General features: G+C 53.6%; 2 protein-coding genes across 2 annotated transcripts in view; one reads left to right on the top strand and one right to left on the bottom strand.

Moving 5' to 3' along the window:
• The first annotated feature begins 18 nt into the window (after nucleotides 1-18).
• Nucleotides 19-2,921, top strand: CD74 (CD74 molecule). Its single transcript, XM_008629056.2, has 8 exons — nucleotides 19-254; nucleotides 366-457; nucleotides 547-600; nucleotides 786-881; nucleotides 1,124-1,214; nucleotides 1,579-1,767; nucleotides 2,099-2,197; nucleotides 2,319-2,921. Exons 1-8 carry the CDS (start codon nucleotides 26-28, stop codon nucleotides 2,324-2,326), a joined length of 858 nt encoding a protein of 285 aa, XP_008627278.1. The 5' UTR covers nucleotides 19-25; the 3' UTR covers nucleotides 2,327-2,921.
• Nucleotides 2,922-3,204: 283 nt separating this feature from the next.
• Nucleotides 3,205-14,122, bottom strand: part of TCOF1 (treacle ribosome biogenesis factor 1) — a gene marked incomplete at its 5' end in the record, with an annotated part of 19,692 nt that continues 8,774 nt past the window's right edge. The window contains 9 exons of the mRNA XM_017728036.1: nucleotides 3,205-4,234; nucleotides 4,737-4,843; nucleotides 5,866-6,435; nucleotides 7,447-7,675; nucleotides 8,398-8,483; nucleotides 8,713-8,944; nucleotides 9,406-9,579; nucleotides 11,441-11,583; nucleotides 11,730-11,904. Coding sequence (XP_017583525.1) covers nucleotides 4,202-4,234; nucleotides 4,737-4,843; nucleotides 5,866-6,435; nucleotides 7,447-7,675; nucleotides 8,398-8,483; nucleotides 8,713-8,944; nucleotides 9,406-9,579; nucleotides 11,441-11,583; nucleotides 11,730-11,904 — 1,749 coding nt within the window. The remainder of the gene's footprint in view (nucleotides 4,235-4,736; nucleotides 4,844-5,865; nucleotides 6,436-7,446; nucleotides 7,676-8,397; nucleotides 8,484-8,712; nucleotides 8,945-9,405; nucleotides 9,580-11,440; nucleotides 11,584-11,729; nucleotides 11,905-14,122) is intronic.

Here is a 14,122-nt window from a genome sequence, read left to right as displayed (position 1 = left end):
GGGGCGGGGGGGGGGTGAGGGCGGGATGTCATGTGCTGCCGCCGGCGGGCGGCTGAGCTCCCTGACCGTGTCCCGCAGGTCTGCGCTGAGGCGCAAAGCCGCCTTCTCCACGCTCTCCATCCTGGTAGCCCTGCTCATCGCCGGCCAGGCTGTCACCATCTACTTCGTGTACCAGCAGAGCGGGCAGATCAGCAAGCTGACCAAGACCTCCCAGCACCTGCAGCTGGAGGCTCTGCAGAGGAAGCTGCCTGCCGGTCAGTAGCCCCATGGGCATCAGAGTGGTGGGAGGCAGAGGCAGAAGGGATGACTCCCTCCTGGACCACCCAGCCCTGTTGGTGCCCCTCACAGTTCTCCTTCCCTGGCAGGTGCCAAGCCAGTGAAGACGATGAACATGGCCATGGCAAACCCGCCCCTGGTCATGAGGGTCATGCGTCCTGCGCCCTTTGAAGACCTTCCGGTAAGAGAGATCCAGCACTGCTTGGCACTGCCTGCTGCCCTTAGGACTTGCTGCCGTGCTCACACTGCCCCTTTGCCTTTTCTCTTGAGGTCAAGGGCCCTGTTAGCAACAAAACCGAGGACCAAGTGAAGCACCTGCTGCTGGTAAGGTCCCCTGCTCCCCCCGCCCCACAGCTTCGTCCTGCACTGGTCTGGGGTCTCTTGGGGTACTCAGAGCTGGTGGGAGCTCCTGACCTCCTGCAGCACCCATCTGGCTGATACCAGCAGAGCTCCAACCCCCACCCCCCGCCTCATTTTTCTTGGCCCTCACTGTGGTGGTTGCTCTGCAGCAAGCAGACCCCAGCAAGATGTTCCCGGAGCTGAACAACAACCTGATGGACAACTTGAAGAGACTGAGGAGCACCATGACTTATGCGGACTGGAAGGTCAGTGCTTGTCACTGTCATCCTGTCCCACCTGCTTTCCATCCAGGAGTGCTTTGGGGAGGGACTGGGGTATCCCCACCTGGATAAACAAAGTCTGGCTTTAGCCAGGCTTGGGCTGCTCCCACCTCAAGGAAGAGGATGGTGTTCACAACCTTCCCCGTCCAAGCCAGAGCTTTGTGACATGGCGCCCCTGGGGTGAACTCCCCCCATGCCCATTAATGTGCTGGACCCTCTCATTGCAGTCCTTTGAGTCCTGGATGCACAAATGGCTGCTGTTTGAGATGGCCAAGAACCCCAAGTCAGAGGACCGCAAGGCAATCCCAGCGGAGAAAGGTATTGGGGATGGGCTGCTGAGCTGGGGAGGGTCAGGGAAGTGTTGGCATGGGGCATCTCACAGGGAACCAAGCCCTCCCTCCAGTCACAGACCTATTTGTTCCGTGGGGAGCCGCTCTTTCGTGGCTGTTAGGACATCACAGAGCATCTCTGCCTGCTGCCTGTAGGGCATTTGGGGTGAACAAAAGGCTGAACAGCTGGAGCACCACCCCAAATCCTCCATCCCTGGCTGGCCCAAGAGCTTCAGAAAGGTCACCAGGCGGGGGCTTGCTCACCTTTAACTGTTTCTGGATAGAATCTCCTGCTGAGGGGGAGACAGGCCTGGGGGGCTGATGGAGTGTCCCCTCTGTTTCTATTGCCCTAGTGCAAACTAAGTGCCAGGCAGAGGCCGCTTTTGGGGATGACCAGCTGGGCCGCTTCCGCCCGCAGTGCGATGAGAACGGAGACTACCTGCCCAAGCAGTGCCATTACTCCACCGGCTTCTGCTGGTGCTCCTACAAAAACGGCACCAAGATTGAGGGCACTATGACTCGGGGAAAGCTGAACTGTCCCGGTAGGTTGCCAGGGAGGGGATGGAGAGGAAGGAGCAGTGTGTATGCTTGGAATTAGGGAGAAGAGCTAGGAGAGGAGAGGAAGGAGTCCAGGCTGCAGGGTGCACCCCTCACCCATGCAGTGCCAGCACGTTAAGGCTGGAGAGGACCCCAAAACCCGCAGCCCGCCGCAGGTAGCTGGAGCTGAGGTGTGCAGTCAGGGTTTTCCATGAGCCCCCCTTGCCCCCAGCTCAGCAGTGGGCACAGGCTCTCCCCCGCTGCCCTGGGAGGGATGGGGGTGGGGGATGGGGCAGCCCCGGGGTCCAGCACCCACGTCCTGCCCTCCCTCTGCAGGCACTGCTGCTCCCAGTGCTGCCGCTGCCACCGCCACCGTGGAGCCAGAGGAGATGATCTTCTCCGGGGTGGACATGCTTAAGCTGAGAGCAAGCAAAGGTGAGTGCCCAAGTGTCCCCAGAGTCCTGGGGACTGCTGGGGAGGGGAAGGTGGCGATGAAGAGCGGTTTTGGGAGGTCCTTGAGCTGTTTTACTGACTACCTGCTCTTGTTCCCACACAGACGAGTAGAAGAGGATGCCAGCAGTTGCCTCCAGCATCCCAGCTCCTGCCTTTTTGTTTTTCTCTATTTCTCTTCTGCTCTTACATTGCTTTTCCAAGGCAGTTAACAGTGGGCATCCCTGGGCACCCTTCCCCTGCTGCAGAGCACCAGCCAGGGCTGAGCTGCCACCACCACCAGACACTGAGTAGCCTCAGAGCGTGGGTAGAGCAGGCTGGAAAATTACTTCAACCACGTCAGATCCATAAATCCTGTTCTCTTTGACTCGACCTCCAACAGCATCCAGGCAGCAGTACAGCTCGCCCCTGCTGAAGAACTAATGCTTCCTTCACTGAACAAACATTTAAAGCAGCAAAACAATCCCCACCAGCTTCTTAACTGATCCCTGTAGGCTGCAGCCCTGCTAGATTACTGGAGTAATGGGTTTTTATTGTGGAGTGCTCAGATTTGTAGATAGAGATTCGCCTACAGCCTCAGCAGTGGGTAACTATGGGCAGAGGGGCTTCTAATTTTCCTGAATATATCTGATTGTTCCTTTATAAATGATCTCACAAGCTAATAATCTCAAATAAACTTTTGAATAAGAAAGCCTTGTAAGCAACTCCAGCAGGGCTCTGCGTGCTGTTTGCAGCTGTCCGAGGTTAAAAATAAATGAATCTTAAACTAAAAGGGATAAAGAAAAATCTCTGCAGGCAGAGACAGCTGTATCTCCACCCAGGATTGGCTGTGTTTCTTGTCCCATTCCTCGCCCATCCCTTGTTTGATTTCACTTGTACCTTGGGGTTCCTCCTGCCCCAGACAGGCAGACACTGGGCTCTGCTCTCCCACCCACAACATCCTCCAGAGCCAGCCAGCCTTGGCCTCCCCTGAAAGCAGCTGAAGTAAAATCTCACTGTTTGTTGTTTATTATTTTGTATTTCATAAAAAAACAACACAAAAACTGACTCTGCCTTGGCTGAGAACAGCTGCTGCACACAACTGTTCAGTGCAACTCCAGGGACATGATAATCACTGCTGTCAGTGTTGGAATAAAAAGGAAACCCGAGAGCTCTCTTCTGTAGTAGCAAAAGGACTGACACCACAAGTCACAGGAGGGGGGGGAAAAAGGTAAAAGTTTTTCTCAAAAATATAGCTCTGTGGTAAGAGAAAGGGATGGCTGGGTGTCAACAAGGGGAAAAGCAGTTTATGTTCTGGTCAAACTGCCTCCTCCAGTCCCATTCCATCTGGAGGGACTATAAACACATCTCTGGGCCTCAGCAGGACAGGAGGAGGCAGAAAAGTTACGCTGCTCTGCTCTAAAAGTCAGTTAAAAGAAGTTATAAATTACTATTTTGAAAAAAGCTGGAATTTTCCAGGTGAGCTTCCTTTTTTTTCCTCTCTTCTGTTTGATCTTCACCCATAAATCTTTAATCACAGGAATGCGGTACCTTTGGGGAGAGGAGTTAGAGAGTTAGGGATGGGGAGGAGAAGAGCCTTACAGCTGAGCAGAGCATGGGCAGAGGCATCTGGTCCACTTCCAGGTGGCTACAACATCACCATCTAATCCCCACTGCTTTTGCAAGCTCCCTGTGGTCAGCAGGGACAGACAGACACTGCCAGAGGCCACTCATCTCTGCTGGTGACAGAGGTCAGCAACACCCAGGCTGGACATCCAGTTCTCAGCAGCTAAAGAGTTGAGGTCAGACACATCCAGAGAAGCCAGCACAGGGCTGCACGATATTCCTCACACTGCTCCACTCCCTGGCCCTCTGATCTAAGGCCAGGCTGGCTCAGTGAGCACTTAGAGACCACACTGTCTTCCCAAAACTGGCCCAGGAGTTCTGAATGTGGCCAAGGTTACGCCGCTCAGGGTACCAATGGCCAGTCCCCACAGGCCATGTACCTTCTCACAATCCTTCAGGCTCAGCTGCTTTCTTCTTCTAAAATGGAAAGGAGGAAAAATACATCAGTATCATTTGCACCACAGACATGAAGGACCCAGCAAAGCCACAGAGGCTTCCTGGATACATCCCTGTAGAGGTGGCAGCCACCACATGGAACACCCTATAGTCTCCCTCTGTGCCCCCTTCAAGCCCTTGGGATGGGATGCAGAAGCCTGCCAAGCCTCAGGAGCTCCAGCTTCCGCTGAGAATGAGATGAACAGACAGCTGGAGAGCAGCACTTAGACAGGACTAAGTCCTTTGCCACCAAAAGGATCCCTGGGTTTGACCTTTCCAGGGAAAGGAATCTCCTAGGGCAGCAATACAGGAACAAGCCCTTTGAGCCACCCTAATCCCAGCCAAAGATCGGGGTGTCTTAAGACTGGCCACAGTGAACTGCAGGCTCCCCTGGACTGCCAGCAAGGCCAGGACACGGCTCTGTTCGTTCTCTAGCTTGGCACACTGCTGGGATGAGCACCACAGCCCGGGGTCTGACACATACCTCCTTTTTCTTCTTCTTCTTGTGAACCTCAGCAGAGCCATCTGCTACAGGTGCCCCTTCCAAAGATGCCTTTTTGCTCTTCTTCTTTTCTTTCCCAGTCTTCTTTTCTAGGAATGGGAAAGAAAAGCCAACTAAGAGAGGGACTCTGGTATTGTCAGCCTCTGAGAGGGAGCACAGACTGGTAGGAGCACCTCCAGTAAGTTTTTGATCACATCCAAACTTGAGCAAGATTTCCAGAGCAGGAACTGGGTGAAGGCAGAGCTCTGCCACAGGCAGCTGCACCCAGGGATGTTTCCCTAATACCCCTGAGCCAGAGCAGCTTGATCCCACCATCTGTGCACACATGTAAGTGGAATTATGTAGAATTTCCTTCTTTCCACCTTCTGTTGCCCACCTGCTCCAAGGAACTGCTTCAGGGCTGGAGTAGGTGGGCACATGCCAGAAATGAGAGCCAGGGGAGCTGCTAACACAGGATGGACACAAGGTTCAGCTCAGCACAACTGCTCCAAGAGGTTCCACTCATCCCTGTTTAACAGCTCACACAAGGGCCAATGGACAAGTCTGTCTCCTCCAAAAATAAGGGCTGCATTTCAGCAGAACAGAAATGCCCCAGCAGATGTGGCTCAGCCAATCCAGCTTCCCCCTTTTTTTTTAAAGCCTACGAGATCCAGCACAAAACCAGCTCTGATTTGCAAATACAGGCTGCACTGCAAAGAAAAAAATGGCCTTTGGAGTAGGGCAGAGAGCAGGGCACTACAGAACAACAAGCTGTACGAAGGTCACAAGTGACAGCACAAGAGGAAACGGCCTCAAGCTGAGCCAGAGAAAGTTTAGATTGAATATTAGGAAAAATTTCTTCACTGGACTAGGCAGCCCAGGGCAGTGGTGTGGTCACCAACCTTGGAGGCATTTACAAGACCTGCAGATATGGTACCTGGGGATGTGGTTGGACTCAATGAACTTAGAAGCCTTTTTCAAGCCACACAACTCTATGATTCCATGAGGGAAGCAGCCAAGCAGGAAGCCAATGGGAAAGTGGGTGCTACTTGCAAGGCTCTGCACCAGAGGGTGAATGTGCATCAGCTGCAAGAACTTATTGCAAACGAGGCCCCAAGTGTAGCATGCTTACTTTTAGCTGTTCTTTTCTTGTCCTTGCTGCCTGCCACCTTGTCCAGGTCACCATCTGCTTTCTTCTTTTTCTTTTTGGGTACTTCTTCATTAGTTTGCCCTTTCCGTTTCTTCTCCTTGGGCTGCCCCACAGCCCCATCCTCTCCCGTCAGCTTCCGCTTCTGAGATGTTTTCTGCTTCTTGTTCTCTTTGTCTTTGCTCTTGGGCGTTTTCACAGCCTTGTCTGCTGTGGAGGATGGTTTCTTTTTCTCCTTCTTTTCTTTTTTCTCCTTTTTCTTCTTCTTCTTCACCTCCAACCCCTCCACTGTCTGCACTGCAGGGACTCTGGCAGCAGTGGTGACCTCAGTTTCACTCCCTGAGCTTGGCTGCTGTGACTCTGGGACAGACAGCAGGGCATGTGATGACGCTGGGGTCACTTGCACCCCTTTTGCCCCAATATTGTTCTCTTTCACTGCCACGGTTTTCTTCAGTGGCGAAGCTTTGAGGCTGGCATGACCTGGCTCTGTTTTTCCTGCCACCTTCTCTTGGTTGGAGGCTTCTGTAGCTTCCTGCCCTGAATGGGGGTTGTTTTCTGCAGAAACAGACAAGAGAGAGAAGACAACTCAGGGAACATTCATTACACAGACTAGTCACAGGAGAATGGAAATATGCATTTGAAGAGGAGCATCCAGTTCTTCTCCCAGAAAAAAAGCTAAACTTGTTGGCATCTACAGCAGTCAGAGAAAGATGCCTCAGCCTGAAGTGGTGACAACAGCCACAACAGTTGGCTGTTTGACAAGATGGGTGAGCATAGACAGAGCAGTCCTTCCCCAGGACACCATCCCCAGTAAGTTGTGGACTTCCCAGGGTGGTGGGGGTTTCCACACTGTCACGTGTCATCACCACCACTGGCCAATCCCAGAGCCCCTGAGCCCTCTTGAGCCCATAAACAGATGGTTCTGATCTCCTCAGCAGCCCTATGCACAATTTCATGATGTGCCCAAGGGACCAACAGACCCACGTGAGTTTCTAGTGTGGGTCAGAGTTCATCTGAAAGTGTCAGGGTCACAACCAGAGCAGAAGCAGCTTCAGCTCCAACTCTTACCATTTGCCAACAAACAAGGAAAATGGTGGTACATTTTGTTTCTCCACAGGTCTTCTCATTTGCTTCCCCTCCTCTGCTCTCCAGACATGCAGCAGAGCCCACACAGCCCAAGGGGAGGCTCAAATACCAGCACTGTGCAGCAGATGTTCTTCAGGCAGTGTTTGAACCTTCCACAGAAGCCAGCAATGCACTGTGCACTGGCTCCAGGGAGAGCCCTACCTGCTCCTGTTAATTACTGTGGCTAAAGCACATCCTGGAAGAGGCAAAGGCACTGAGCCTTGGAGGCAGCCAGCACAAGCAGGGTGTTCAGGGAGAAGGCTGTGCTGGGGCAGGGGAAGCCAGCAGACGGCAGCAGCACTCCATGCTGTGGCTCTGTGGTAGAGACACACTGGGAACGGGGCTCGTCCCAGTGACATCCTCCTCAGTGTCACCCTTTTGTGCCAGCATGGCTTTGCTCCTGGGCCAAGCAAATTCCCAACCTTGCCAAAGAAGACCCACCTGCTTTGTGGTTTGCAGCCACCTGGTTGTCATCTGTGTCGGAGTCACTGCTGTCACTGCTTGAGCTGTCGGCTGGGGCTGCTTTCAGGGAGCCCTTGGCGAGGGAGTTTGCAGCACTCCCAGCTGCCTTCCCTGGCCCTGCTTCCCCTCCAGGCTGGGGGGGAACCGTCTTTGGTGCCTGGGGTGTTACTGGGGTCTTGGAGAGGACTGGGTAGCCTGTGAGGACGGACTGAAACAGCACAGACACTGAGGAGCCACGGCAGGGCAGCCTCCCACACACCAGACAGGCAGCTCTGTCTCTGCCGCTATTGTCCTCAAAATCCAAGTGAAGGGTCCACCTTTGGCCACCTGTGGAGCCTGCTGTGAGAGCCTAGGGCTACCAGGAGAGGGGCCAGCACCGACAGACACCAGCTGAGCTGACAGCCTCGAGAGCTGGCGGCCAGAGGCGCTCCTTTGTTCTCGCCCAGCAAGGCAGGCTTGGGGGAGGCTCCTGGCCATCAGCATGCGCCCACGCACAGTTAATGCACTGCAGATGTACTGCACGCCCTGCACGTTACTTACAAAGGGAATCTCATGTCTTGGACGTGGGTTAAGTTACAAACTAAAGTGGGGGAAAAAAAAATCCCTGCTGCTCTTGGCACTGTGCGCCAGTTCTCCTGGTTTAACCCTTGCAAGGTACCACGTCCTCCTGTCTCTTCTCCCAGGGAAGGCACCATGAATGCTGGACCCAAGGCCTGGCTGCCCAGGGAAGCATTCCAGGTTCAAAAGCTTCTCTCTCTCTGCCCCCACCAAAAGGTCTTGCTCACACCACTGCACTGGGGAACCCCCATTTCTCTCCTGGCAAATCCACCCAGCACCTTGTCTGCTATGGTTGAGAACTGAGTCTCTCTCAGTCCTACTTAGGAGCCAGCTGCAAGACCTGAGAGGATCCAGACTGCTCAGGTACCATACCTGTGATGCTTCATCCTCCTCCTCCTCACTGGACTCCGAGGAGGAGCTGTGGGCTGTCTGGGCTCCTCCTGGTTTCTGCAGGGAGCCTGCTGGAAGAGCAGAGTTCCTCCTGTTAAACCACTGCTGCCTGGGGCTGAGCTCACCTCCCCAGCACAAGCACTGCCACCAGAAGGCTGCCAGCCTCCAAAGGAAGGGGAGTGCTCTGCCAGGCTGGAGAGGAGGCACCCCTCTCCAACCACTGCACACCTCCCATGGAGTAACAAAAGGCTGACCCCACCCTGGTAGCACCGAGAGCATCTTCTGGGGAGAACTGACCAGGTTTGGGGGGCTGCTTGGGTGCCTCCTCCGCGTCGCTGTCAGAGGAACTGCTGCTGTCTGAGGTGTCCTCTGCCTGGGTGGGTGGCATGGGCTGGCTTGGGTGGGTGTCCTGTGCTGGCTGCAGGACTGGCTTCCTTGCCTTGGCAGTGGAACTTCCTGGGGTGGCAGTGTTGGCTGGAGGAGCTTTTCCCACAGGAACCGTTTGCTTTTGGCTAGAAGCAGCGGGGACCTAGGAAGAGGGAGATGAAATAGATCTGGAAGGAGGAATAACTAACTGCATGAACTATAAGCAGCAGCCCAGAGTAGATGGGCTTGGTCCACCTTGGCCCTTCTTCAGCTGTACTGCTCCAGTTCATGTCACAGTCAGCCCAAGAACCTCTCAGAGGGCCCAGCTGGTCCCAGCCCACAAGGGAAGCAGGCAGCTGTGGTCAAGCAGACAACTGCTATCACAAAAGAATAAACCAGCCAGCCAGCTGGGAGCCAGGAACAGAAAAGGTACCAGGACTAGCCTTTGCTCCTCTGCCTCATCTCATGGGATAATAATCATGGTTAGGATAGAGCAAGCCCCTCTCTCCCTGCTTCATGAACACATCCCTCAGCTGGGGACATGGCACCAGCCCCAGACCCCAGCAGATGCATCTTCTCCCTCTCACCAGGAAAGCTCCCCACCTTAGTCTCCTCCATCATTACCTTTCCTGCCAGCACGTTGTGCTCTGAGGCATCACTGCTCGAGCTCTCAGACACTCTGCTGGCTGCAGGGACAGCAGGAGTTTTTGTCCTCTTCCCTGAAGGCAGGGTGGCATTTGCCTTTGCAGCCACCATGCTCGAAACCGCAGTTACTTTGACGTTCTGCTGGGACAGACCCTTAAAGAGATGAGAGAGAAAATCAGGACAGAGCAAACTTGGAGGAAAAAGATACAGAGGCATACACCAATCCAGCACAAACTCCTGAGCCCTTCCATCATTTTCAGCGCAGCACCAAGACTTGTGTTTTTTAATTCTCTCCTTTGCAGACCAGCTCTATCTCCCATGAGCCTCTGAGCAAGGCCTCTGGCACAACCAGGAGCAGAAATAAGGGCCAGCACCCTGAGAGTGCCAAAAGCATTAGCTCAGTGCCCCTAAGGCGCCTACCCTGAGGGCAGGCAGGGGAAATGTGCTGTGCTTGCAGGCTGTGAATCCCTACCCACTGCAGCACCAGCACTGTAAGACTGCAGTTGTAAACCTTTGCAGAGCAGGCACTTGGACTCCAGGATGTCTTCTACATTCTAATAATCACACACCAAGAGTTAATTGGCAACAGAGATAAACAAAGACACTGACCACAGGGAAAATCTGCCTCCGGATCCACAAGGCAAGAACAGATTAGGGGTCAAATTAACAAGAGCAATTTTGTTACCTCACATTTGAAACCTCCCATCAAACTTGAAATAAAGAAGGGTTAAAAATAGAAAGGCCAGAGGCATGGAAATCTGTCACTGAGGACAGGTCCATGACACAAATGCCAGCAGAGGAGAGAGCAGGAGCCACGAAGAAGCACTCAGCCTCCTGGTTTGTGTTACTGACAAGGCTACGTGAGCAGCTCTCCCCCTCCAGATCTCTGACAAGCTGGGCCTTTGTGGGCTGACATTTCCCTCACACAACATCTGGCCTTTGGAAGGGAAAAGGCCCCGCTCTGCCGTGCAGAGCTGCCAGCCCAACGTGAGCTCTCAGCCCTCTCACACAAAGCTCAAGTTACAGCAACTGCATTATTTTATACAATCTCAGTAATATAAACATGCTTTACTCAAGGACTGCTCAGGATGGCTGCCTGCCCATCAGCTGGTGGGAGACAGCCTTTCTGCGGGCCACAGCCTTAGGCCAACACGGGGAAGGATTTCCTGAGTGCTCATAATGTCCCTCTCCCAGCAAAGGCATGTGTGGGATATGAAATGTGCTTGGCCACCAAGTCTTGGGCTCAGAGCACCAGCCAAGCCTCCACTACGAGGAACAGTAGCTGTGTTCCTCAGTCAGTGGGTTTTTTAATGTGGTTTCTTGGGCTCAAACTGCAGCACAAGTGCAGACACCCCCAAGATAGCTTCACACTGAGGCAGCTCTGGCCCCAGGGAGTCAGCCACAGGACTGGCATGGAGACACAAGGAGATTCCAGTGCGAGAGCTGGGATCAGCTCCACGACACTCAGTGATGCTCTCAGCACAGATACAGGGTCACCTCTCTTCTCCAAGGCAGGGGCCTGGCTCCTCCAGCTGAAAGGCAGCAGGACCACTGTGCTACCCTTCAGGGCAGATCCTTCCATCCTCCCAAGGCTTGCGGAAAAGAAAACCAGAGAACCTCAGGGGTCTGGGAGGAACCAGGCGATGGGTTGCCTTGGAGCTACACAGCTCATGGAAAGACTCTTCCTGTAAGGATTTGGCTGCTTTTCCAGTCTAAATTCCTGGAGTAGAGCAGAGGGGACAGAGTCCCAGGGGAGGTCTGGGGTTGTGCGTCTACTCATGTTCCTGTCAAAGCACTCACACTCTCCATTGCTCTCACACTGCAAGATTGCTCCGTGGCTGAGATGTGCACCTAGAGCTGGCGTCAGCCAGACCCACGGACACTGCCAAGAAAACCTGATCCAGCCAACAGGAGGCTTCTCTGCACTGCTCATCACCTCCACAATTACCACCTTCCAAGTCCTGAGTGTGCACCACTGAAAGCCCACATAGCCAGTGGGTCAGTGGCTCCTCACCTGGGAAGGGGGGACTATTTCATCCTCTGAATCTGACTCCTCACTGGAATCATCACTGCTGTCCACAGCTGGAGGGGCTGTGGCTGGAGCTGCAGCCGGTGCCTTTTTCACATTTGTTGGTTGGGGCACAGAATTGGTTTTCACTGCAGGAAAAGCGTAAGACATTGTCACTGTGAGAAAGAGTTGCTCTTTGTGGCTGTCCAGAACAGGAGCTGCTCCATGTGCAGGGGAGAGGAAAAAACCCATAAGGATGCAGGTGAGGGATCCTGGCTACTACCAGGAAACTTACCAGCTTGTGGAGGCTGTCTCTGTGCTGCAGGAGACTCCTCTTCGCTGTCAGACGAGTCACTGCTCCCACTTTCGGAGGCCTGGCTTTTCAAGGTGCTTACCACTGCTTTTTCAGGCTGCCCAGCTTTAGCAGCCTGGCTCAGGTTGGGAACAGGCTTGGGCTGTTCTGATAACCTCTTAACAAAAAACAAACACAGGCCCAGAAATGCAGTATTAGTACAGGTGTTGTTTAGGAGTTTAAGTGCAGTTTCAGCCCAGGTTGGGTTTTGTTTTACCCTAACAGAGTTACTAACACTCACACCATCCATGGTGTGTTACATGTGGGAGGGGCTTCAGTCCCTGCCTGGACTGAGCAGCTGTAGATACATCTCTCTGCATTTAGCAATTTCCTTCTGACAGAAACCCCAAGTGTGTTTTACATGAGCACACAGGCTAACAGTGCGTGTAAGCTCCTAACAGCAATTCCTTCTTGAGGCAGAGATGCTGGCTGGGCAGGAGCCTGAGAGCAGGACAAGCACTGCAACCCCAAGACTCCCACTCCAAGGAGGCCTCTCACTTAAGCACGACCTACAGCTCAGGGAATCAGTAGGAGTTGGGAAGCCTTGTGCCATAACACTTGCAAGATTCAGAGACAGTATTAGAGCAGCTACAGCCTGGAGCTGCTAGAGAGCTCAGTGTAGACACAGGGCTGACACAAGGGTTTGGGAGGTGGGGCAAATAGAGAGTGCAACTCAACTTGGAAACTGATTTGTCAACAGGTCTAAGAATTTAGACATCTCCAGACAACAAAACACCTCTGACACTCACTTGGGCTGTGTCTTTCTGCAGCACCTGTCAACACTCAGATCTTCCAGGATAGACCACAAGCCACTTTCCCTGCTGTGTCAGCACTAGGAAGCCACAGTCACCTGTGCCTCAGATACACAACTGCCAGGTGAGACTCGCTCTCTTCCTGGCCCCTCTCCAAGGACTGCGGATCCCCCTCCTGCACACTGAAGGCTAGCAACAGCAGAGGGAGAGGCAGTGCTTGTGGATGATCTGGGAATTTCCTCCCCTGCAGATATTCCCCAGGCTGGCAGTGTTCTGCACCCGCTCATTTACTCCACTCATGGCTCATCTCCGGGCTGCTCTGCCAAAGAGTACATCGTGTTTGCCAGGGCAGGCAGGCCCTGTGCACCCTGCATGTGACACCAGCCTGCTCTGGCGCTCCATGAGAGATTCCTGCCTGGCTGCCCCACCCCTGCCCCCCTGCCAATGCAGTGATACCCCCACAGCCTGCAGCAGAGAGCACCAGCTTAGCAGCCTTTTGGGAAGACCAATCCTACTGTGCGCTTCCTGGCACAGCCCTGCCACGGGCTGCCACTGGGGCACTGTTTATCATCTCCAAGCCAAACACTAAACAGACAACAGCATCTGCATGTTTATCCCATTACAGAACAGCTCTCCAAACGAGCCAAGCACATTTGACTCTGCTTAGAGAAACAGAAACCTCCACAAGTGCTTGGGGAGGGGGGACTGCAAACCTCACTTCTCTGTTTTGTTTTGATACCAGTGAGTCACAATCTCCAGGAGAGAGGCCAGCTTTGCAATGCTGAAGAGACACAAGTACTTGAAGCAGTCAGAAGAATTCACACACACTGCTCTGAACGTGCTAGCTCCTCTCTGCTAGGAAGAGAGGAGCTGTGCAAGGGAAGAGCTTACCAAGATCAGAGCCCACTGAGTTTTAAGCTCACTCAGTTTTAAGCCCTGCATAGCAACAGGTCTAGCTTCTCCCTCTATGTGGATGCACAGCACAGGGCTGCTCCATTTCCTAACTTAGCTATGGAGTGAGAAAGAGCTGCCGTGCAGGGGCATCTTAACACAGAAAGAACGCAACAGCATCCACACAGAAACCACCATAAGGTTTACACAGCCTCAGATCTTCCTGGGAGGCCACCAAGGTCCATCCATCCACATCAGACGGATGACAGCCTCAGGTGGGATCTGGCCAACAGCACAGCTGAGTTACATCCAGGGAGCAGGTAACACAGGCAGAGAGCTTCTGACAGCTCGAGAGTCACAGGTACTGAAGTAACTCAGAGAGGAGGAAAATAACTCAAGAGGAAATAATTTTTCCTGCTCCTTCTCCAGCCCCCAAAGCAGGAGCTGCCTGTGGCTCAGTGAGTGTGATGACTCAGCTCCGCACAACCCATCTGCCACTCGCTGGGTCCATTTGCATCCTGCATCGCTGCATGACAAGAGGGGGAACAACACTGAGCCACGTGCGCCCAGCACGTTGTAAAATCACACTCCAGCACTGCCTGTGTGCCTCAGGAACACCGCCCTGTATGGACTGGGACCAGTGTCTCAGCTGGGTCATGGCCCAGCAAAGGGACAACTGCCACCTGCACAGCA

The sequence above is a fragment of the Corvus brachyrhynchos genome, unplaced genomic scaffold, assembly GCF_000691975.1.
Source record: "Corvus brachyrhynchos isolate BGI_N302 unplaced genomic scaffold, ASM69197v1 scaffold21, whole genome shotgun sequence".
In the NCBI taxonomy this organism is placed as follows: Eukaryota; Metazoa; Chordata; class Aves; order Passeriformes; family Corvidae; genus Corvus; species Corvus brachyrhynchos.
Note: the sequence above shows the minus strand (reverse complement) of the source record. Positions and strands in the feature narration are given on the sequence as shown.